We start from the raw sequence: 25466 nt of genomic DNA, 5'->3' as shown, positions 1-25466 counted from the left end.
GGGAGATGATTTTCAGGCATACGGACTACATGTCCCGCCCATCATAGCCAGGACTTTTTTGCTGTGACATGGATACTGTTCATCTGTGACAGTGAAGGCGGAGTTCAGCTTTTTGATTTGGAGGGAATATAAGGTCCAGGACTCTGAAGCAAATAAAAGTGATGGGAGCAGCACTATCAACTTACAGTTTTGTAGATGTGCTGAGTGACCAAACATATTCTTGAAGTCTGGCAATGGTACATACAACACAGAATTCTACCTAGGTAGGCATTTACTGATATAGTACTTCCTAAATAGACAAACTTTTTTACATTTGCTAGTTTCTGGCTATCTATGAGTATGTTTGGTTTATGAATATTTTATTGGGAGATGGTTGGTGTTGAACTTGTCTTTTTTTTACATTGATAGCCAGGCCAAAATTGTATGCAAGCCTTGGCTAAGAGGATAGAAGAGCACATAATAGTGAACCACCAAGCTAAGTTTTTAAGGTGTAAGTTAATTTAGTATTTATTTTTAGATAGGAATTATAAACTTTGTTAAAAGTATTGTTTAGTTTAATTTTGGATATTTGGCACATTGGCACAATTCAGGTCATGTCCTGCCCATTCATTAACTAACTTGCTGGAGGTTTGGGCTATTATTATGCATTATGTTGATAGTTAAACTTCATATTTGGATTATGGGTGATTTCAACCTACCTGATATAAATTGGAAAACACTAACCATAGATAAACACCAAAACCTTAAGGACATAAATGAGCTTTTCATAGAAACTTTGCACAACCTAAGTTTAGATCAAATCATTAAAAAGCCAACTAGATTAAACAACACATTAGATCTCTTCTTAACCAACAGACCTGGATTAGTAGTTGATTATGATATTATCCCTGGTCTATCAGACCATGAGATCATAAAAATACACAGTCAGATAAAAGCAGTAGCCAATACAAAACCCAAAAGAAAAATCTTACTCTGGAATAAATGTAACCTAACACAACTACACCAAGCTGCATTAAACTTTCAACAAACATTCTTATTAGAAAAAGACATTAACCAACCAGTCGATGACCTCTGGAATTTCATTAAAAACCATCTTAAAAGCATTATAGAAAATCATATACCAACTAAATACACATCAAACAAAATAAATAAATGCTGGTTTAATAATAGACTAAAGAAGCTTTGTAAACAGAAGGAAAACCTATATAGAAAATTTAAAGAAACTAATGCAGAAAGAGTTTACAAAAAGTATATAAAAATTAAACACTTAACCCAAAAAGTAAGCAGACAGCTGCAGAGTGAATACATAAACAATGTAATATCTAAAGATAACAACAAAAACCTATGGTCATACATTAAGTCTAAGAAAATGGAAACAACAGGCGTAGCGCCATTAAAAGATGAACATAACATAATACATAATGATAATGAAACTAAAGCAAACATTCTAAACAAATACTTTGCATCAGCATTCTCAGCCCCAGGAGACAAAGACATATTACTGAATTTGAACCAAGTAGACAACATAGAAGATATAGTAGTACAAGAAAATGGAATTCAAAAACTATTAGCCAACACCAAACCAAATAAAGCTTCTGGACCTGATGGTATTCCAGCTAGATTACTCAAAGAACTAAGTAATGAGCTAGCCCCAGTGTTCAAAATACTCTTTCAGGCTTCACTTAACCAGGGCAGAGTACCAAAGGACTGGAAAGAAGCTAATGTCACCCCCCTATTTAAAAAAGGAGAAAAATCTGACCCAGGAAACTACAGACCAGTATCACTTACCAGCATCACATGTAAAATCCTAGAACACATAATATGTAGCAACATCATAAACCACTTAGACAAACATAATGTCCTCACACCATACCAACATGGCTTTAGGAAATATAGATCATGTGAAACACAACTAATAGGACTAATTGATGATTTTTCAAAAGGTTTAGATAATAGTGAACAAATAGATGCTATCTTACTAGATTTTTCTAAGGCTTTTGACAAAGTTCACCACCATAGTTTGCTTAAAAAATTAAAATATTTCGGCATTAATGGTCCACTGCATCAGTGGATTAAAGACTTTCTGATAGGGAGAGAACAAACTGTAATAATAAATGGCTCTAAATCAACACCGATAACAGTAAACTCAGGTGTACCTCAAGGAACAGTCTTGGGTCCACTACTATTTTTAATTTACATAAATGATTTACCAAATTGCATTACTTCAGGAACAAAAGTCAGATTATTTGCAGACGATTGCATAATATATAGAACAATAAAAACAACACAAGACACAGATATTTTACAAAGAGAATTAGATGAATTACAGAAATGGGAATCAAATTGGAGCATGTCTTTCCACCCAGAAAAATGTCAGTTGTTAAGAGTAACAAAAAAACTAAAACAAATTAATTCCACTTATCTTATTCATGGCAAACCAGTAACACAGACTAAAAACGCAAAATACCTAGGTGTTATAATAAATGAAAAACTGTCATGGAATCCACATATTGATGAAACTACAAAAAAATCAAACAAAGCATTAGGATTTATTAAAAGAAATTTCTTTAAATCAAATAAGAACATAAAACTAAAATGTTATTTAACCTTGGTTAGGCCAATAATAGAATATGCATCCTCTGTTTGGGACCCCTCAACTCAAGAAAACATTAAGAAACTAGAACAGACACAAAATAGAGCAGTGTGATTCATAACAAACGAATATTCACATTTGACTAGAGTAACACCTTTAGTAAAATCACTAAATTTAGAAAGCCTTCAGGACAAAAGGCTCAAAAGTAAAGTAGCAATAATACATAAAACACTGAACCATAATCTTCAAATACAAAAACAAAATTTAATAAAATACTCTGAAAGACACAAAGATAAAGGCACATTCCTCGTCCCATATGCTAGGACAAATTTGTACAAATACTCCTTCTTCCCTAGTGCTATTAGAGCATGGAATGGGTTGCCTGAGCTAGCCAGGAAAACCAGTGACTTGGCAGAATTTAAGTCATTGGTTAATATGCATGACTAAATGCATGACGCGTAGGACGTAATCATCTTCTTTTTTGAAGTAACGTCTGTATTATATAAGATAAGATATTTATTTTATGATACACACTTCTGACAAAAAAAAATCTGATACATACCTGTGTCAGCTGAGTTGTTTTTCCAGAGCCTGTCTCACCAACAATAATGATTACATTGTTGTCTCTGATGATTGTTAAAAGCTATGATTGAAAATAGAAATGACATTAGAACATAAAATAATTGCACAAAACTAGACACAAGCATTTAAACCAAGGATCACAAATTTTTATGTTGCTCAAATTGATACAGTGGAGATAATTTTGGCCTCTAGTAGTCTCCACTTGTAATGTTCCTAAGGAGAACACTCCTTAGCTCACTAACAATAAACATCAAAGAATCATTTTGTAGCTACTGCTTTCTTTTGCCTACCCAGCTCAATCATCTATCTTTTTGACTGCCAAACGATTGACAGACTTAGATATTAGACTTGGTAATGACATAAGCTGGCCATCGCTCTTTTTATCTGGCTAATGTTTGGCTTATCTCAATTGACCAATTCAAAACTTTAAGTACCCATCTCCTGTCTTCTTTGTCTTTTGCTTAGGTATGCCATTCTTGACCAAGTGATAAACTATTTTACAAAGCTTAACTCACTCTGTCTGTCTGGTAAAAAGTTTGTACATGTTATTTCTCCCACACCCAATTTCTGATCAACCTGAAATCTTGCACAATTATTTTATTAGCCTGACAAAATTTATCAATTTAAAACAGTGTTTCTCAAACTGTGTGCCATGGCACTGTGCCGCCGAAGATTTGCTGGTGTGCTGCGGGAGTTTTCAGAACACCACACATGCAGCGTTACACAGGCCTGCCTACTATTTAAAGTTTATTTTACATTGCGATGACATCCCCACTTGCAACGACCAGTAATAGTAGTTAAGCACTCCATTTTGACGGAAAGGGGTGTTAGCTATTCAGGTTATGGAATTGTCCACTATACATAATATATTATTATAATGACTCAAATGTTGGCTGCTTTAGCAGACGCACCGCACTGACAGCAGTTCTTGAATTGGTAACGATAATAATAAGCGATGTGTTTCATGTAAATTGTTTAGGTGTATGCTAATAATAACAAATTATCAATAAGCATTATTTATTGTTATCCATGGAGAAATATGTTATTAAGAATGAAACTGCGAAAGCGTTAAATGAAAAGCAAGGAACCAAACGAAGATACAAAGAAGATTACATAGGATATAGTTTCATATCTTCTGGACCTGAAGAATCTCCATTGCCATTCTGTCTGATCTGCAATGCAACTCTGTCGAATAAGGCGCTTGTTCCAAGCAAATTTAAGAGGCACTTGGAAACAAAACATCCAGCTGTAAAAACACAACCGAAGGAATACTTTGAAAACATCTGGGCTCAACAAAATAAACAAGCTAAAAACTTACGAACTACCTAAAGCTGCCAGAAAACGGATTGATTGCAAGTTATAAGGTTGCTCAGCTATTAGCAAAACGCAAAAAAGCACACACATAGGCTGAATCAGTCATTGCACTAGCTTTAGCATTAGTTGTTGAAAGTATCCTTGGAGTTTAAACAAGTTAAAAAAGTGTTAAAAAATCTTTTGTCAAATGATACTATCTCGCGCAGAATTAAAGACTTATCGTCAGATTTACAAGATGAAATCTGCGAACACTTTGACGTGACTGACGATAAAGTGTCTCTGCTGTGGCCTCTTCAAGTTGATGAATCCACTAACGTTAGCGGCAAAGCCCAGCTGCTAGCTTTTATTCAGTTCATAATGGATGAAAAGTGTGTCAACGAATTCTTATTTTGCAAAGACTACGACCAAAGGCAAAGATATTTTCAAAGTGGTGAATGAAAACATTTTGTTATTCAATCTACAGTGGAAAAACTGTGTCAGCGTTTGCACCGATGGCTGTCCTTCCATGCAGGGAAATAGAAAGGGATTCGTCACTCTTGTGCGTCAAGAAAATCAAAATAAATTAGTTGTTGACTGCATGATCCACAGAGAAGCTCTTGTCTTCAAATCTTTGTCAAAAGATTTGATGTCTGCTCTGGATCAAGTGATTGAAGTTGTAAACTTCATCAAATCTTGACCGTTTGCATCCCGACTTTTCTCAGAGCTTTGTGAATTCAGACTACAAATGTCTCCTGTAACACACCAACGTTCGTTGGCTCTCCAGGGGAAAAGTGTTAAAGCCTGTCATCCAACTCAAGGCTGAGCTGATTTCATTCTTGGAGGCAGAAAAAAAGACTATTCATGACGAGATCTGGTGGGTTAAGATGACACTTCTCTCTGATTTATTTGACAAATTAAATTAATTGAATTTAAGTCTTCAAGGACCATCGGAAACCTTCATCACTGCATCCTCAAAACTGAAAGTCATTTGGTGAAAAAATTGTCTTCGTGGCAAAGTAAGATCTTGAAAGGTGTCTTCGCTTCTCCTACTTACAATGAATGTGCTTCAACTAAAGAAATCACCCCAGAAATTCTGTACAATTTAACACACCTGCAGTCAGAATTGCAGCATTACTTTCCAACAGTTTGAAGTAATGAGTATGGATGGGTCCATTTGGAAACAATGAAGCTACAAATCTTACAACTGAAGAAGAAGAGCAGCTTATTGATTTTAAAAAATGATGCAGTTCTTAAGTCAAGTTTAACAGAGAAAAGCCTGGATGTGTTTTGGATTTCAATCAACAAGTTATATCCTGCAATCAGTTTAAAAGCAATCAAAATAATTCTTCCATTTGCATCTTCATAGTTTTGTGAGTTTGGATTTTCAGCACTGACTGAAATCAAGTCTAAGAAAAGAGAGAGACTTCTTGCAATAGACGATGAAATGCGAGTTTGTTTGTCGACTTTGGAGCCTCATTAGATTGCATTTGCTATAAAAAACCAGCACACCCTTCACATTAAATGTAATACTTAAAAACAGGTCAAATCTTTTTTTCTTTTTATTATAAAACAACTATTGCTCTTCGTGGTGTGCCGCGAAATTTTTGTAGTTTTTTTTACTGTGCTGGCAGACAAAAAAGTTTGAGAAACTGATTTATAAAATTAACTAACTATTGGTAATTAATTATTTATTTAGATAAGATAAGATAATTTTTATTGATCCAATCAAATGGAAATTCCGTTTGACAACTGACAACCTCAGCATAACTACTGGTATTGAACAAGGGAAGGAAATTGTACTTGATTGATGTGGTGGTATAATTTGAATTAGTCCCCTTTATACTTTGCTTTAAAGTTTGCAACTAACAATAGATAACTATAAAACCTTCTATTTTCATAAGCACTTCTCTAGTACAGTAGTAGGTGTGTTAGCTTGAGAAAGTTTGAAGAGGCTAGTGCCCTCAAGTTCAAATCCAGGTAGTTCAACTTTTTAAAACTTTATTTTATTGAAAAAGCAATCACTGTAATATCCCCCCATATAACCCCCTTCTTTCTTCCCCCACACCTTTCCCAACGAGTCCTGACAAGTGATAGGATCATAGCATATTTAGAAAGCTAAAAGTATGAAATTGCTCTAAAACAAAACAATGGGCAAAATATTCTAGTTGCACAGATATATTTTTGTTAGTCTAGATTTATTACAAATTTAATTACAAGACTGATCCAAACTAATTTATATAACTATGCTTATTATAAGCTTTATTTTTTTTTTTTAAAGCATTTTTTATATTTTCTTGTTTAATCAATCCCATGATCCATGATAAATTATCAAAGGTATACTATTTTGGTAATTTCTCTCCTATCCAAGTGTTCAAGAGGTGTGCATTCTTAGATCTACATTCATTCTCATTTTCACACTTAGTGTCTGGAATTTAAAGTCTCCGTTCCCGGTTAAAAAATCAAATTTTTCTGCTTTCTGATACGATCAACACTTTGTGCTTGAACCTGTTTTTTTAAGTCAGCTTCTAAGGTAGAAATTGGTTTTATAGAACTTAACATTCCAGATTGGAAGCACCTGATTTTGACACTGCATGATTGTTCCTGAACTGCGTATTCTGTAGCCTATTACAAGGTGGCATTATTTCTCACTATACGGTAATCACAGTCCTTGCATCACACAGAGAACTTGGTGGCTAAGGAGCACTCAGTTACAGAGGTAGTCTCCTTGATGAACCATCACACAGAGAACTTGGTGGCTAACAAGCACTCAGTTACAAGCTAGAGCCACCAAAGCTAGTGTCACCTAACACATGGTCAAGCTAGAAAAACCTAAAGCACCCATTCATTATGGCAGAGGAGTAGGAGGGTTCCAAGGACTGTCAATGCCGAGGGTGAAAGTGGGGATAAGCTCCCACTTTCCAAGAAATGCTCCCAAGGCTTGTGTCTCTAAATGCCTCTGACAGTCAAATCCAGCTCCTGGCCTTCACGTGTGATTTTTCCCCAAAATCCGGCAGAACCTGTTCTTACAAACTGACAGAAGGGTTGAAAGGCGGAACACTGGCGCCTCAAAACCAGTTTAGCTTCGTGTCGATGGGGCATGTCAGCCTAAATAACCCAACCCATCTAGGAGAAGGAAAACTCTGACTCCAAACCTCCACTTTGTGGCGAAATTCCCCCATTTGGGTATCGGGGCTTGGAAATGACCAAGAGTAATAAATAACCCCACTGCCTTTCCACTTGCATTTCAATAAGCGAATAATAGTGGAACTTCCCCCCCCCCCCCCCCCCCCCTAGGTGCTTTTTGACAGACGTCTGGATTGCACTACCCCAGACGGAGGTCTATATCTCACTACACTCTACTACTGGATTTAAATCCATCATGAAATTTTTTCTGGATCTGATGAATGTGATAGCGTGAAGGGGCCTGGATCCAGGATGTGACAATTCCAAAGGGCATACCCAGGGCACAGTCCACCTTAAGCTTTCTACTGCAGAATAGTTTCATTTGGAGAGTTCTGTGGATTGCGGAGAATGGACCATTGGCCAACCCCACCTTGTCCCATGGATATTCCGGTTACAGTCTTTAGACCCAGATGTTCTTTTTATGTCAGTAATGAAGAAAATTGCCAAGACCGAAAACTTCCTTAAATAGCGGGGATTATACATTTAAAAAAAAAAGCCAGAGGAAACACCCAGCCTACACTAAATGCCAAGGAATTTTACGAAAAATCCATACAAGCTCAGACGTTGCCTCGTAAAAGGTCTGCGCATGGTAGTTTCTTCCAGGACTGCCTATGATAAGTCAGCTACTGGAAAAAAAAAACAGACAAGCAGCAAACACCTAAACCTTTTGCAACTCAACAATTTAGGCCTACAAAACAAGACAACAGAACTCCAACACATACTTAAGAAGCATGATATACACATAGCACTATTACAAGAAACACTACTGCCCAAGAAAAAAATAAACATCACAGGCTACACACAGTACAGATGCCTTTGCACCTAATGTCAGGGAATTATGACCCTCATAAAAAACAACACTCAAGCAACAGTAAAACATGTACAGAACAATACAGACATCGACATGCAGGAAATACTTCTTTGGAGAGGAGGAACTAAGTAAACCATCAAAAACTTCTATTGCCCACCATCTTCAACAGCAGAAATAGACCTACAACTATCACACTACACAAGGACAATAATAGCTGGTGACTTTAATGCACACGCACCCTCCCTAGGCTACCCACACTACAACATGAGTGGCAAAGAAATAGAGAATGTTCTTCTTCTTCTTCTAGCCAGCTTTATTGCTGCTGAGCTGTGAGCTCTTTTGCAGACTGTGCAAAGGAAAAAAAGTGTGCTGTTTTCTTCAGTTGTTCAGCACTGCTGTACAGGGTGTTGGTTATGTTGGGCTGTAGTGGAAATAGGGTCTGCCTAAGGTGGATTAGGGAGGGGCATTCAAAGAGGATATGGTTTACGGTTTCAAAGGGGTGGGCGCAATGTCTGCAAAGGGGTAGTTGTGTGGAGTTTATTTTGTTCAGGTGGTAATTTAATAGTGGTGTGTGTCCTGTTCTTGGTTGGAAGATTGTAGATTGTTCTTTGCGGGGGGAAGAAGTTAATACTGTCCAGTTTGTTAGGCGTAGTCATTTCTCTGTACATGGCTCTGCCTGTGTTTCCTGATGCCCATTGGTTGAGCCACTCCTCTTTGTGATTGTTGACTAACATTGACCTTAGGGTGAGGTAGTTAACAGGTCTATCTGGTTGTTCCATAGATGAACCTGCCTTTGATAGCTTATCTGCCTTTTCATTTCCCATGATGCCAATGTGTCCAGGGATCCACTGTAGTGTAATATTGATATTTAATATTTATATTTAAATAGAGGATGTAACAAATGCCTCTAACCTACAACTTCTGCAAAACAAAATCTCACCTCCGACATTCCTCCATAGAGCGCACAACACAACTAGCAGACCTACCTAACTTTTATCTCTACAGACATTACAATAGACTCTTCTAAAATAACTGTACTTGAAGACATAGGTAGTGACCACAGGCCTATACTCATCAATATTGGAACACCAGGTAGATACCAACCCAGCAAAACAACTAGATGGAACTATAAAAAACTGGGCAGCTTTTTCTCAAGAAACAGACACAAGACTATCAAGCATTTAGGAGACAGATGTCAACTCAACCTACGCAAATATAGTCTCCAACATCTTACAAATAGCAAAAAAAACACATCCCTCGAGGTCAAGTTAGGAGATACAAACCTTTTTGGACACCAGAATTAGATAAATTAGTAAAAAAAGAAACATGGCCAGGAAGACTATAGAAAAAAAAACTACTAGAGAGAACAAGACAAAGTACAACAAATTGACAGGGATTAGTAGATACAAAATTAAAACAGAAAAAAAGAAAAAGTGGACCACAACATGCGAACAACTAGATCTAAACAAGGTTGGTCGAAAGGCCTGGACCCTTCTGCACCGGCTAGCAGGAAAGAAACAAATAACAAACCCCCAACCTATAAAAGGCACTGATGACCTTAAAAAGGTCAAAACCTTCAATAAATACTTTGCCAGCATCAACAAGACAAAACCAAGAAAACAACTGGACCAGGCCTTTAGTAGAAGAAAGAAGAATAAGCTCCAACAGTCAACTACCAGATCTTTGACACTCCCTTCACTCTATATGAGCTGAATACTGACCTAAAAAATCTCAAGTCAAGAAAATCTCCTGGACCCGATAAAATAAGAATGAAATGATCCGAGGACTAGGATCAAAGGCGCAAAACTGTATACTTAACTTTATCAACCATACATGGAGAACTGAAGATATACCACAGGAATGGAGAAATGCAAACATAATACCCATTTTAAAGAAAAATAAACTACCTGGAGACCCAAAAAGCTATAGACCAATATCTCTAACATCCAATATTGGCAAAATGGCAGAAAAAATGATCAATAACCGACTTTATTGGTGGCTAGAAAGTACTTGCTGACTCCATAATACACAAGCTGGCTTCAGGAAAGCAAGTAGAACAGAAGACCACCTCTTTCCTTTTATCCAGGACACAGTAGAAGGGTTTCATGAAAACAAGCACACTACAGCTGTATTTATAGATTTGCAACAAGCCTATGATAGAGTGTGGAGAAAAGGTCTATTTTTGAAGATGAGAAAAATGGGCATCCATGGAAGAATGTACAGCTGGATCAGGGCATTCTTAAAAAACAGAACCATCCAAACCTGATTCGAAGGTGCCATCTCTAGTAAAAAAAGAAGGACTACCACAAGGTTCAGCCCTTAGCTGCACTCTCTTTCTAATCTTCATGAATGACCTCCCAGACCTCATTTCGGTCAATAAGGCACTTTACGCAGACGAGCTTTTAATTTGGACTACAGAGAAATATCCAGTGTTGACAAGATCCAAACTAAATAGAGCCCTCACAACTATCTCCACGTATTCAAAATTATGGAAAATGGAAATAAACAAAGAAAAGGCAGTTTATTCAATCTTTAGCCACAGCAACAAAACAGCAAAAAGAAACTACATCCTAAAAATAGACTCACAACCAATAAATAAAGAAGAAAATCCAACATATCTTGGTGTAAAATTAGGCCAAAGACTGTCTCTAAAACACTTTATGGCAGATTTAAAAGAAAAGGCATCACAAAGATTAAACATGATAAAACACCTAGCAGGAACATCCTGGGGAGCTGAAAAGAAAACCTCAAGACAGTTATACACTGGATACGTCAGATCAGTAATGGATAACTGTCTCTCCATACAAGTAGCTGCCAACAAAACCTATCAATCATCATTAGACACAAACCAAAACCAAGCCTTGCGTCTAATTAGTGGAGGTATGAGAACTACTCCCACAGCAGCCTGTGAAATAGACTCCAATACTGAACCTCTTAAGTTAAGGCGCAACAGAGCAGCATTAGAAGCTATAGAAAGATACAGAAGGTTGGAGGACGATCATCTTAATAAACTACTAACACAGAGAAATAGGAAAAAAACCAAAAAAAGCAAAATAAGCAAAAAACTCTGATCCAACTTACTGACGAATTAGCCCTAAATACAGGCATAGTTAAACAAACATGATTATGTAGTACAGAATAACAAATAAAGAAACAATAATTAATTTACAATTAATAAAGGAACAACTGACCTGGTTTCTAACAGCAAATATTGGCAAGTATTGCCTCTGCTCTCTTATAGATCTTTTTAAAGCAAACTCACTAACAGCTTCATTTTTCTCCTGCATCACATCTGCAAATTTGTGATCTTCTTTGAAGTTGGGTTCCAAGGTTTTGTCCTATTTAAAGACATTATTCAACATCATAAAACACTGAGTACAGCACTAATGTAGTAATGTCATATTAAGAGTATAATTTTTACTGCATGCATAATTAGTCTTAACACATTTGATGGCCAGTTAAAATACTTAAGCATTTCTGGTCCTACATTACTGGATCGAAACAGAAAGTAGAACCAATACTGTTATAAATGGTTGTATCTGTACACTCTGGTTTTTCTCATGTTTACCTTACATAAATAACATATTTCTGGTCTGGTGTGAATGTCTATTTTGGTTTTCTATAGTTATAATGTTTGTTTGGTGCAATGCACAAATTGTAAGACACATTTCCCAATGGATAATAAATATTATTACTATATATTAAATTAGTCTTGGAGCATAGTTGGCATTCTTGGCAAATGATTTAGTAGTGTACAAAATATTAACAAGCAAAAGAAAAGAAGATTACTTTTAAAAAACAAAAACAAAGCCTATCTAAGGGAAAGAACCACTAATTACTGCCATTTATCTGAAAAATGACAGAGTTTAGCTCCCTTTTATGCCATATAATTTAAAACAAATGAATTAGTTTTAATTGATTAAATGACTGGTTAATTTTTGGATTTATTCGTGCATTGTCATAGACTATGGATAATTATGCAAAATTTCAACTTGATCCGAGAATGGGAAGTGGGATAAAAAATATGTTCAAACTTTTTACTTTTTATGCTTTGTAAAAACAACTAAAATTCTAAGACTATAATAACAAAATTGGTTTGCTTATGTCTTACCTCTTCATCGTCTACTTTCTTAATGCCCATTATGTTTCCAATGTTGGTGCCAGCCAATTCCCATTCTTTTTTTTGTGCTTTCTTCCTCTCTTTTTGTTCTCTGTGTATTCTGACCACCGGACAACCTTTTCTGGATACTACAGCCATGTCTGAGGTAGGATCCTGAAAAAAATAAATGTATGAGTGAAGCAACCAAGAAAAGAGAAAAGAGATGTAAATAACAGAAAATATGCAGAGATCATTTGGAAAAAAAACTTGACTCTACAGGAATAAAACAATTATTTATATAAGTTTAATCAAATACAAATACAGTTTCATTAAAAAAAAAACATAAAAAATAATAACCATGTCATGTTAAAGTAATATAATTTCTATAACTTTTTAAAAATGTTTATTGAATATTTTCTATTAGTGGCCAGAGACTAATCAAGAGCAGTCAATTAGGTAAGGAGGACTCTAGAAATGAAGAATTTTTTAAAGTATACAAGAGTGGAACCCCAGTTGTTTTTTGATAAAGACCTCTACTAAGTAGAAATAGAGGTACTGTGTTACACATACCCTGAGAGGAACCACGGGTTCAGGTTGTTTGGTAAATACAATCCTACCATCTAGAAATGGAGGAACTATGTTGAGGACTTGCAGGTGAACCCTGGCTTCATTTTCATCATCAAAGTCTTCATCAAAGTTGACTCTGTTGACAACACCACTTCGTAACATTCTGTTAGTCTCCCAGAGCTCATTGTCCTAAGTACATAAATATAGTGATTAATGAATGTTATTAGCTAAATATTTCACTATCAATGAAATTACACATAAATTAGACTACTAAAAGAAGAGTAAAATATCAGTCAATTCTATAAAGTCATTAAGTGATCATCACAGGGTAATATCAGTGGAATTACATATAGAAGGATAAGCTGAAGTGTGTATCAGGCATAATTTACAATGTAATAAATTTCAAGAAGAAATAAGTGCATACTACCATGGAAGGAGTAAAATAGGGAATGTTAGGTAACAAAAATACATTCTAATATGAAGTGACTGTTTAAGAGAAGTGTACAACAGTAAAAGGAGCACACACACACACACACACGCACACACACACACACACAAAGACAACAACTTTTTGATGAAGAAGCATGAGGAACTATAGTTGCAGAAGCAAATTATCTCTAAATCAGATAAAAATGATTATTAACGGTGAAAAGGCATTAGTAAGAAATATATTTGTTTTAAAAATTTTTTTTATTTATTTAAAGTGTTTTTTCTTATAATTATAGAACATTTTTTAAAGAATCCTTTTCGTTCCTACAGTGCCCATTACTTAACTTAAAAAAAACAAATATAAATAATAAGGCATCATCTCAGAGATTTAGGTACAGAGCAATATTTTATATAGTGATGCAGACCCAGCTGTGACCTATATATTTTGCCACAAATCAAACTAACAAAGACATTTATGTTGGAAGTCATTGTAAATTCTCTTTTTGTGGCTTACGATTAGCCAGATTTTATGCCTAAGACAATGTTTTAGTCAAGCATACAAAAAAAGATTCCTTAAACACTTTGTAGACAAGCTCAGGTGTCAGACAAGTCTGGGCATCTAAAAGAAACTTGTGAAATTTAGGATACGCTAAAGACTCAAAGAATGAAAGCTACTGTTAAAGAAACAATAATTGGACACAGTCAATAAAAATAAATGCTTACTTTATTGATCTGCCTCTGTTGTGCTGACATGCGCTTTTTTTTCTTTTGCTCTAGTTCTTCTTCTTTCTTCTTGGTGTAAGCTTGCGATGTTCCAGAAAATGGATTGTGTTCATCATCATAACCTTCATCAAGATTGTACCATTCTCTATCCAAACGTTTTTGCTCATTTTCCCATTCTTGGCGATCTTCCTCAGACTCAAACTCTAAAACATTTTCTTTACCTTCAGTTCAAAAGAGTAAGCAGAATTGAAAAAAGTTTGTGGAATTAAAACTTTGCTTTATTTTCTGTGTTGAAATATTAACTGCATGAGTTTTTATACATTTCTAGAAACTTAAATGAAGATTTTCATCATTTTTCTTTCTAATATATTTACCAGACTTCATTTCTTCTTTTGGTGTGTACTGAATAGTTTTCTTGTCTTTCATCCATTCATTATATTTATAAGTGGGTGTGGCTTTAGGAGTGTAATCACTTTGTTTCCTTGATTTTAACAAATAGAGTAGCCATTAAAGATATTCATAAATGCACAGAATTCTACTAATGAAGTTAATGTGAGTTTTCCTATCCTGTCAAATAACAACTGAAGCTTGCAATAGGAACAGGAGTATAATAATGATGGGAAAGGAAATATTTAGTCATATATATATAGTGTAAATACTTTTAGTTTCACAAATTTACATGAAAAAAATAAAATAAATAAAGTCATGTGTGAGATCAAATGTGAAAAGTGAATTTCCAAGATATTTTTATTTTCTATGAATACTAAAACAGGTCACATTCAGCAATAATAGCAGTTCATTACTTAAAATAATATGTACCTTGATGGCTTGTTGTCTCTTTCTGATCGACTGCTTTGCCTATTGTCTACACTTTTGTTGTTACCCCTGACTGACTTTATTTCCTTTGTACTAGAATGATCTCGTGATGGTGTGGGCATATCCCATGATGACTTAGAATTGCTTGGCAAATCATCGTCATCCCAAGATGATCTTGATGGGGTATCTGTGGGAAACAACGATTCAAAAACATTGTACTAAAACATATTCCAACATCTACATGGAATCAATCGGAGCTGATCAATGTTCTAAACACAGTAAACAATTAGGACTTACTTAGCCTCTACAATGGTCTTTCAAAAACAACAACAACAAGAACAAAAAAAAGCTACATACCACAAGTTACCTAAGTCTTGTATTTTTAACTTTTAATTATTTAAGTGGCTTGATCATCCTCCCAAAACAAGCTTTCTTCGAATTAATGCAGCAATCAAAATGAAGTGATCTCATCAAAGCAACATAAATGATAGTGTCTAATCAGATTTAATATAATCCCACAAACTGACCAAATGACAAATATATATTGTCATGTCACTAATCCCAACATCACATGCAAGAGAAACTAAGTTCCTTCTTAGAAAGTCTTCTGTTAACCCATAGAAATGATTGAAAATATTGGTGTCAAGATTATTTGCAAGGGCTATATAAAGGATAGAAGAAATTAGTACTTAGGTCTTTTAATGAATACACTATTATTGCACAGGATCATTGTTGTGCATGTTTCAGACGTTCCTTTAGAAATGAAGATCACTACATCCCATCTGACTGACAGGGGCTCACAGCAGGCAGGATTTCAAATAGGAACCATTGTGACTACAGTCTAAAGCACAAATCTTATAACCTTGAAGAGATTTTGCTTGTTTATATAATATTGTTTTCAAACAAGTGACTTCTTTTTACCTTCACCCTATTTAATGAAGAATTAATAAGCCACTTGGGACATCCCTCTTAAATCAATATGACATAATGACCTAATTATATAAAGAACTTCCAATCAATGTTAATCTAACCTTTTATTTTATAACTAGGAGTTTGAACTGAATCATGATAATATGATCTTCTTGAATCAGGTGTTTCTTCCCAATCTCTAGATGCTCTCTCAGATCTGTAGGATCTAGCTGATCTATCATCATAGAAAGATTTTCTTTCACTGTAGGAATCTATAAATAATAAATAAAACATATTTTACTGTTAAGTTACTGTATAAATTAATTTAAATTTAAAACAAAGGAATTTTTTTTTAAAGTTTAATATTTTTAATTACCTTTATCTCTTCTTCTCTCTTTCTCTCTTTTCTTTTCTTTGCTAGATGAGTAAGCTGAAATACCACGATCTTTGTACCTACTATGTTTCTGAAGTCTGTGTTTAGCTTCAGAGTTAACACCACCTGGATGTGAGGGTGTTTCTTCTTGAGGATGTCGATAATATCTAAATTATAATAACAACAAGAATAATAAAAATAATTAACAAAAAAAATATAATAAATAATTTTTTAAACAAAGCTTATATTCAAGGTAGTTGTTTCAATTAGTTTCTATCAGTCATGTCATTAAAATTATAATAGATCTAGAGCAATTTCATGCTTTTAGCTTTCTCAATACACTATGATCCTATCACTTGTCTGGACCAGTTGGAAAGGAGTAGGGGAAAAAGAAAGGGGTATCTCGGTGATCACTTTTTAACTGCATTTTCTAATTATTTTTTTTAAGTGAATGACCTGAATTTGAATTCAAAGGCTAAAGCCTCTTTAAGATAGAACACTTATTCATGTGTCAGGGTGGTGCTTATGAAAATAGAAAGTTTTATAGTTATCTAATGTTAGTTGCAAAATTTTCTCTCTACAAAGTACAAAGGTAACTAATAACATAACATATCTTGTAGGGTCAAAACTTATGAGTGGTGGTCCGACTTATCTGATAAATAACAGTGAAGATACAGTTGTTGTCATCAATGAACTTCTTTTTGGGGTGAGTGATGATACGATTTATTTGCGAAAATAATTATTACTTAAATTATTTGCCTGGCACTTGCAGACATTTATCACATTCTGGTTAAAGAGAGAATGTTGTTATTTAATATTTAACATATAAAGCTAAAATTAAGACGCATGTATGTATGTATGTATGTTTGTCCCACATAGCAATCAAAATCTTTGACCAATCTTGATAAAAATTGGCATAAATGTTCTTTAGTTCATGGCGGAAACAATAGTATATGTTTAATGTCCTTCCCACAACTGGAAGGCCCTAATAATAAAAAGAAACAATGATATATCTCTATTAAAAAAATTAAACTTTTTAACAAATCGAATAAAACTATTTTTACAGTATTTTATATTTGAAATGAATATGTCAGCTAAACAGGTAAACCCATTTTCTCACTCTACTTTTATTTTATGATAAAATCTATAAAATGTGAAGGAAACATTTGCAATGTTAGAAATAGATTGAAATCCAATGCACTAGATAATTAATACCCAAACTAAGACCTGCAGGCTGCAGGTCATATCTGGCTAGTTGAAAATAAAAACTTATAAACAGGACTTTTAAAAAACCTACATAGGTTTATCTTTACGTACAACCAATAACAAACATGTGAAGATGACTCTGAAGATATATATACATATTTTCTTTCGTATTCATGTTACGCTTAATTTAAATAGCTCAAATGAAAGGAATTCCTTATAAAATGTACATTAAATCATCACATAACCTTACTATGTGTTGAACACATCTTTTTCCTATTCAGTGTGCTAAAGCAAGAACTGTGGACTTTGGTTAATCCTTTATTGATATGCCTTTCACTAACCTTTCTTTATCCTTGTTTGTTTTTTTGGACATCTTTTTATAATCATCATCTTCAACATCATTCTCATCATCTTCTTTATAAGAAGATACTTTTGACCTTTTGGGTGTCATATGTATCTCACTATCTATTTCTCTTTTTGAAGCAGCCAATTTGTCTAAGCCTAACAATGACACCTTAGGCATATCTGGCCTTTTAAAAGTGTGAGCTGTATCCCCATCTTTTGATGGTCCTTTCTTCATTATGATTAACCCCCCAGTCTCTTTCCCACTGGTGCCTTCCAGTCTATGAATATCATCATCAAGTTCTAAAGATGCCATGCTGAAATAAAAACATTCAATATTATGTTGAAATTGATACCTTATGTTTCTTTCTTTACAGTTAAAATTTCATTTACTGATGTTAATTTTTTATTATTTCTTTATTAAAATGTCTAAACAGTTTTTAAAACTAATTTATTCACATAGCACTATGGTATACCATAGCTCTTATAATGTAAAAATGAAGAAGACATCTCTATCAGATGGGACAAATTAAGAGATGTAATCTACAGTTCGGCAATCACCGCCTTTGGGCCTCAAAAACACAAAAATGTAGACTGGTTTGAGGTGAATCTAGCACATATGGAACCTTGCATCGAGAAAAAGTGATCTGCACACCTCGCTCACAAGACAAAGCCTAGTCCAAAATCTTTGGAGGCCTTCAAAAGTGCTAATAAAGAGGCGAAACAAATGGCTAGACAATGTGCTAACAAGTTTTGGAGGGATACCTGCAACAGAATCCAAAACAGTCTCTACTCAGGAAATAGCATGAGGTTGCGTGTCAATGTGTTATCAGGGTTAGTAGCACTTTTCCATGACAAAATTTTAGGAGATTTTAGGAGGTTTTTTTAAAGTATGAAATGTATGATATGTGTGAGTGTTTTCTATCCGTTTGTGTGATACATAGTAAAACATACACAAAACAAAGCATTTATCAAATCAATTATTGTTATTTGATTTTAAAAATAATAAATATCTTGCCAATATGCCACAGAAACAATGTTATCAACTGTGGTATGTCCACAGAAAATGTAATGAAAGTTATCTTTTAATCAAGTAACAACTTGACTGTCATCCAAAACCTCAAACAACCATTTTTTTTTTTCAAAGATTTATTTAAAAACATTACAAATGGTTGCTTTTCCATTTTTTTAAATATGAAACATTCTTAGAGATGCCTTCATAATGTGTATTCTCTGTGATGGAAATGTACATTATTAGTTCCTATATGTATCTTATAGATACTAGAGTCATGGTGTGCATTTGAGGTAATGTTTTATTCTTTTATTAGCTAACTTAAATCCTTCTCATAAACAGAGCCTGTAAAAAGTGTAATATAAAGGGCAATATAGGCCTATTTGAATGTTTAGTTGACAATTGCTTACTAAAAAAGGCTTTTGGATTTGGGGGTGTGGGGGGGGGGGGGGGGATTAGACCTATTCACATTTTTTTTTTCCTAGCAGAATCTTTTTCAACCATAGGCCTATAGTTTCCCTGGCTTTTACGAGTGAAATAATTTTTGCGGACTTTTCACAGCTGTATGCGAAATATTTTCGTTAAATCCACAGTAGATCTAGACTCTTGATCTAAGTCACTAAAATGCGCGGACTTTTCACGGCTGTGAGAGAATTATCTTCACTGAATTTACAGTAGATCTAGAGCCTAGATCAAAGTCACAAAAATTCGCGGACTTTTCACTGCTGTGTGAATATTATCTTCACTAAATTTACAGAAGATCTAGACTAATTCGCTAAAATTCGCGGACTTTAACTCTAAGTCACTAAATTTTGCGGACTTTTCAAGGCTGTGTGAGAATTATCTTCACTAGATTCTAGTGATTTCGAGTAAATCTAGAGTCTAGATATAAGTCACTAAAATTCGCGGACTTTTCGCGGCTGCGTGTGAATTATATTCACTGAATATACCGTAGATCTAGAGTCTAGATCTAAGTCACTAAAATTTGCGGACTTTTCGCGGCAGTGTGCGAATTATCTTCACTGAATATACCGTAGATCTAGTCTAGATCTAAGTCACTAAATTTGCCGGCTTTTCTCTTCTTTGTGCTAATTATCTTCACTAGACTCTAAGTGATTTAGCGTAAATCTACTTTTCTTCTTCATCGTTCTCATTGTTATGTTGGAGTGTTCATATGACTAGACCAATACATGAGATGAACTGCGCAGTGGTTTCCAAATCAGGGAGCTCTCCATATAGTTTTCTTTCTATTGGGGTGATTTGGGGCCAATGTCTTATACGGGCCTCTTGGTAGAGAGAGCAGTTTTGGAGGACGTGGTCGGCATTTTCTGGTGATACTCCACATGGGCAGATTTCACTGGTTCCAATTTTGAGCTTCCGGAACATGTGTTGTCGCATTCTGTTGTGTCCGGTCCTGAGTCGAAAGATTAGACGTTGGTCTTGTCGGGATAGCTTATAGTAAGCATCATCTTTCTTGTGATTTGGATGGGAGCTCGTCCATTTCTCATTTATTTTATCTACAATTAATTTCTTCTTTTCTTCTGGATAGAGAGCAGAGTTTACTTGTGAGTTTGTTCTCCCACTCTTGGCGAGTGTGTCAGCCTTCTCATTTCCTGCTAGTTGTATGTGAGCTGGTATCCATTGAATGACAGTTTTTTTGCTGTTGTGGTTGAGCTTTGTGAGTGCTGTTCTGAGGTTTTTAATATAAGGGGAATCAGAGTTTTGCAGGCTTTGGAGGGTTGTTTTTGCGTCTGTTAGAAAGACAATCTGACTGTGAGGGGAACTTGGATGATTTGCTAGCATGGTAGCAGCTAGTGCTAGTGCTTCCCTTTCTGCTCTGTGACTGTCAGAGAGCTCTCCAGTTGCAAAGGATTTTTCTAGTTTTCCTCCATCTGGCCATTCGATAAGTATTCCAGCTCCTCCATTTGTGGTGGCTTTATGGGATGAGCCATCCGTGTAAACTCTGATCCACTGATTGCTAGGGTAATTGGTATGTAGAAAACAGTTCACTATTTCCTTGAGCTCTGTTGGTCTGTAATCAGATTTTCTTTTTATGTTTTCAATATGGTCCCTTATAGTAGGAAGAGGGCTTTCGTCCCAGGGTGGAGATTCATTATAGTGTATCGAGGATTCCAGAGTAATTTTTTCAAGTTGGTGTTTCTTTTTTAGGTTTAGAGATTCCTGTATGAAATTGGTCCTTTTGAGACGGTTTTTTGTGCCAGTTTTGTGGATTTTTGTTCTGAGTGGGTGCCTCTCCAAGGTTTCCAATTTTGTGAATTGGGAAAGGATTTTTATTTCTCTTCTTTCATCCAGAGAGATCAGGGCAGCGGTTTCCTCCATAGCTCTTATGGGTGTTGTTTTGATTGCTCCTGTCATTATCCTTAGACCAATATTTTGAACCTTGTCTATTTTTCTAAGGTTGGTTTGGGCTGCTGAGCCCCATGCTGTGGCACCATATTCTAGTACAGGTCTTACATAACTGGTATAGGTCTTTTTCAGGATGTTGTGATTTGCTCCCCAATCTGTGCCAGCTAATTTTTTCAAGAGAGATAGTCTCTGGATGCCTTTACTCTGTGTTTTATTTATTTGGTTTTTCCAGGTTAGTCTCGGGTCATAGGTGACTCCAAGATAAGTAGGGCTGTCATTTTTTTCTAAAGCTTCCTTATCTAATGTTAATTTTATTGTTTGTTGTTTTGTTGACAGTGAGAATATGGTATATGTTGTCTTTTTTGTGTTAATGGACATGCCCCAGTCTTTGGACCAATTATTGAGTTTATCAAGAGCATCTTGTAATCGAAATTTCGATGTTCCTACATATTCTTCTGTGCTAATTAAGGCAAGGTCATCTGCATACATGCTGCTCTTAACTTTTTTGGGTAGGTTTTGATTTAGATCGTTTATGAATATTAGGAAAAGTGTTGGGGATAGGACTCCTCCTTGGGGGACACCATTTTTTATACCCACTGTGTGGCTTCTTTGTCCTTGCATGCAAACTAAGGCTTTTCTATTATTTAGGTATTCCTTTATCCAGTTGTACATTCTGTGGGATATGTGATGCTGGATTAGCTTGAGCAAGAGACCTTGTTCCCAGACTTTGTCAAATGCTTTTTCTAAGTCAACCCACACAATTGTTGTTGGTTTCTTTTCTTGAAAGCCGTCTTCTATTTCTTGTGTGATGAAGGCAATTTGATCTTCTGTTGATCTGCCTTTTCTAAAGCCAGCCTGGGCTTCAGTGAGTAGGTTATTTGACTCAAGGATCCATGTCAGCCTTCTATTTATCACTCTTTCCATCAGTTTGCAGGTACAGCTAGTGAGGCTGATGGGACGGTAGCTATCCAGTTTATTTCTTGGCTTGCCGTGCTTTAGTATAGGGATCATAATGGTTTTTTTCCAGATGTTTGGAATTCTGCCAGATTTCCAGCTAGCATTGAATAATTGTAGCAGTTTTCTTTTGGCTTGAGGACCCAAGTGAAGAAGCATGTCATTTGATATTTTGTCTGGGCCCGGGGCTTGTTTTGGTTTGAGGGCTTTTAGGGATTAATCTAGTTCCTTCATTTTAAGATTAGTGGTCATTCCCAAGGAGTAAGCTGGATTGTTTTCTTTAAATTTATCTTGGATTTCTGAGTTTACATCTTTATTTCTACTTTCATTAATTTGTATTTGTCCTATGCTTTGGAAAAACTTAATGAATTCATTTGCTGCTTCTTGGCCTTTCAGAGGTTTGTTGTCCTTTTCTATTACTATAGGAGTTATTCTGTTTTCTTCCTGGTTGAGACATTTGGCTATACGCCAGAGTTTGTGGCCATCTCTATCTATGTTTAGTTGTTCTGTTTTTTCATGCCAACTTTTCCTCATGGCGGAAAGGTAATTTTTCCTGAAAACTGCGTTAGCTGCTTTTAGATTTATGTTATTTTCTATACAAGGGTTATTTTCTACTGTGTTTCTGGCTTCAATAGTGGCATTGTGGAGTTGTTGAAGGTGATCAGACCAGTTGGGGATATAATCTTTTCTTGCTCCTCTAGGAATTGATTCCTTAGCTGCTAGGAGTATTGCTTTGGAGAAAGCTGAGAATGACTTATTAACCTGATTTGATTTGCAGTTTATTGAAGTTGTATATAGGTCTGTGAGCTTTGAGAATAGGTGCCAGTTGGCTTTTTTGTAGTTCCATCTGGGGATGGTGGAGTTTTCTGATATTTTGAAGGAGGTATCGATACTGATCAATATGGGTCTGTGGTCGCTGGTGGCTAGCTGGTCTGCAACTTCTCTAGTGCACTTTTTGGATAAGTTGTCTGTTGCAAAGGCTAGATCTGGAGTGGTTGATGTTAGCAAGGCTCTTGAAAAAAAGGTTGGTTTGTCCTCAGGTTTATTTAGCAAGATAAGTCTGTTCTCTGCTTGCCATTCTTCAATTTCTTCTCCCCTGGCATTTAGGTCTGGGTATCCCCAGCTCTGAGAGTGACTATTCATATCTCCTAAGATTAGACAGTCTTCTTGGTCAGGTATTTGAATGTGGTCAATCTCTATTTCCTTGTCTGGTGGGAAGTAGCAGTTAAATAGATTAATATTTCCATCTGGGAGAATTAGCTTAGTTCCCATTATTTCTGATTCTGAGGAGTTGGGCATAGTTATGTCTGTGGTAGGGATATCATTTTTAATGAGGGTGAGGATTCCTCCTTTGGGTCTGATTTCTCTATCTTGTCTGATGCAGGTGTAGCCTCTAATGGAGAAACGAAGATTACTGTTCAAATGAGTTTCTTGGATGCAAGCTACATCAATTTCTTTCTCATGCAGAAATATTTTTAGAGCTTCTTTTTTCTTTTGGATGCCCTCTGCGTTCCATTGTAAGATTTTTAGACTTTTGGTCTTGGAGTGTTGGCCAGTAGTATTTACTTTCTTGTCCCTGCTCCTGGCTCCACAGGCAGAGATAGAAGAACCACCAGCTCGCTTGTGTGGGCTCCTTCGAGGCGGAGAGCCCGGCCCCCTACCTGCGCGGCGGGATTCCACAGGCAGGACGCCACATCTATTAGAATCGTTACTGAACTCCAACATAGATGAGGTTGCGTGTCAATGTGTTATGCGCCAGGAGGCCCATTGACTCCGACTTCAGCCTGCTTTTCTTTCTGGGTGTGCTCCCATAGCCTTTGATCATCCAAGATCATCTGCAAGGCAGCAGGTGTTTATTTTCGGAGTTTTCTCTCCTAGATGAACTGCTATCCCTAGCTAACGGGTTTCATCTACCCGGGTTTAGAGTTAGAGCGCCCTATACTCGCTTTTTGCAATCATTTCCCTGGATTTCTGAGATGTTTTTAGTAAATATTCTAAACACTGGAATACTTCACCTCATCCTCCATGACTGCAAACCAGTTGGTCCGCGGCTGTTTATTTGCCATTCACAGCTAACCCTTATATCTAAGGGTCTTTCCCCTATCCGCCACCTGGGGACGCGCTTGGTAGAAGGTGGTAGCTCCCCCAAGAGCGTAAATCTAGAATCTAGCGTATTTCTAGAGTAAGGTGGTAGCTCCCCCAAGAGCGTAAATCTAGAATCTAGCGTATTTCTAGAGTAATCTAGACATTAGATGTATCGAGATCATTAAATTGACTAAAATTCACTGAGTTTTCAGGTTAGGTGCGAATTATCTTCACTAGATCTAACTTAGATCTAAATTAGATCTAGATACTATTACTAGATACTAGATACTAGCTAGATCTAGAAGATTTACGGACTTTCCACGCGAAGTCACTCTTACACTCACAACAAGAAGATTTTAGGTGAGGGAGGGCCCGGAGGGGTGTAGCCTACAAATTTGTCTGGTAATTGCACTAATTATAGACAATAGTCACTACAGACTAGATCTAGCGCGTCTTTAGTGGTAACAATAAATGGAAACAAACATTTCTACGCTGACTTCAGAAAAATACTGCCAGGTGAAATGCTTGCTTGAGCCAAGGCCATCCTCAATCACGAGGTCGCGCTTCCCAAGTGGGTGAAAGGCGGTGTAGAAGCGTCACTGGTCAGCTCATTAACACAGCCAGCCCGTAAGGTTATGCGATCAGAATGCCTGGTTAGGCTGCTTTTTTTCCCCCGCATTTTTAGCAAGAAATAAGCAAAATTAAAAATTTTAGGAGAGTGGACAAAATTTTAGGAGATTTTCGGCAATTTTTAGGAGAATTTTAGGATTTTAGGAGACTTTTCATTTTTTAGGAGATTTTAGGAGTTTTTAGGAGCGCTACGAACCCTGTGTTATGCGCCAGGGGGCCCATTGACTCCGACTTCAGCCTGCTTTTCTTTCTGGGTGTGCTCCCATAGCCTTTGATCATCCAAGATCATCTGCATGGCAGCAGGTGTTTATTTTCGGAGTTTTCTCTCCTAGATGAACTGCTATCCATAGCTAATGAGTTTCATCTACTCGGGTTTAGAGTTAGAGCGCCCTATACTCGCTTTTTGCAATCATTCCATGGATTTCTGAGATGTTTTTAGTAAATATTCTAACCACTGGAATACGTCACCTCATCCTCCATGACTGCAAACCA

General features: G+C 36.0%; 1 protein-coding gene across 1 annotated transcript in view; it reads right to left on the bottom strand.

Annotated features, from left to right (window-relative positions):
- The window catches only part of LOC106070821 (pre-mRNA-splicing factor ATP-dependent RNA helicase PRP16-like), an 89773-nt gene that overhangs the window by 58067 nt on the left and 6240 nt on the right, over positions 1-25466 (bottom strand). The window contains exons 2-11 of the mRNA XM_056036713.1: positions 17926-18243; positions 16382-16545; positions 16128-16277; positions 15100-15283; positions 14655-14761; positions 14281-14501; positions 13132-13317; positions 12574-12735; positions 11654-11800; positions 3156-3236 (exon numbers count right to left, since the gene is read on the bottom strand). Coding sequence (XP_055892688.1) covers positions 3156-3236; positions 11654-11800; positions 12574-12735; positions 13132-13317; positions 14281-14501; positions 14655-14761; positions 15100-15283; positions 16128-16277; positions 16382-16545; positions 17926-18242 — 1719 coding nt within the window. The 5' untranslated portion in view covers position 18243. The remainder of the gene's footprint in view (positions 1-3155; positions 3237-11653; positions 11801-12573; positions 12736-13131; positions 13318-14280; positions 14502-14654; positions 14762-15099; positions 15284-16127; positions 16278-16381; positions 16546-17925; positions 18244-25466) is intronic.

Source organism: Biomphalaria glabrata, chromosome 7, assembly GCF_947242115.1.
Source record: "Biomphalaria glabrata chromosome 7, xgBioGlab47.1, whole genome shotgun sequence".
Classification (NCBI taxonomy): Eukaryota; Metazoa; Mollusca; class Gastropoda; family Planorbidae; genus Biomphalaria; species Biomphalaria glabrata.
The sequence above is the reverse complement of the archived record's forward strand: the minus strand, read 5'-3'. Positions and strand labels throughout refer to the sequence as shown.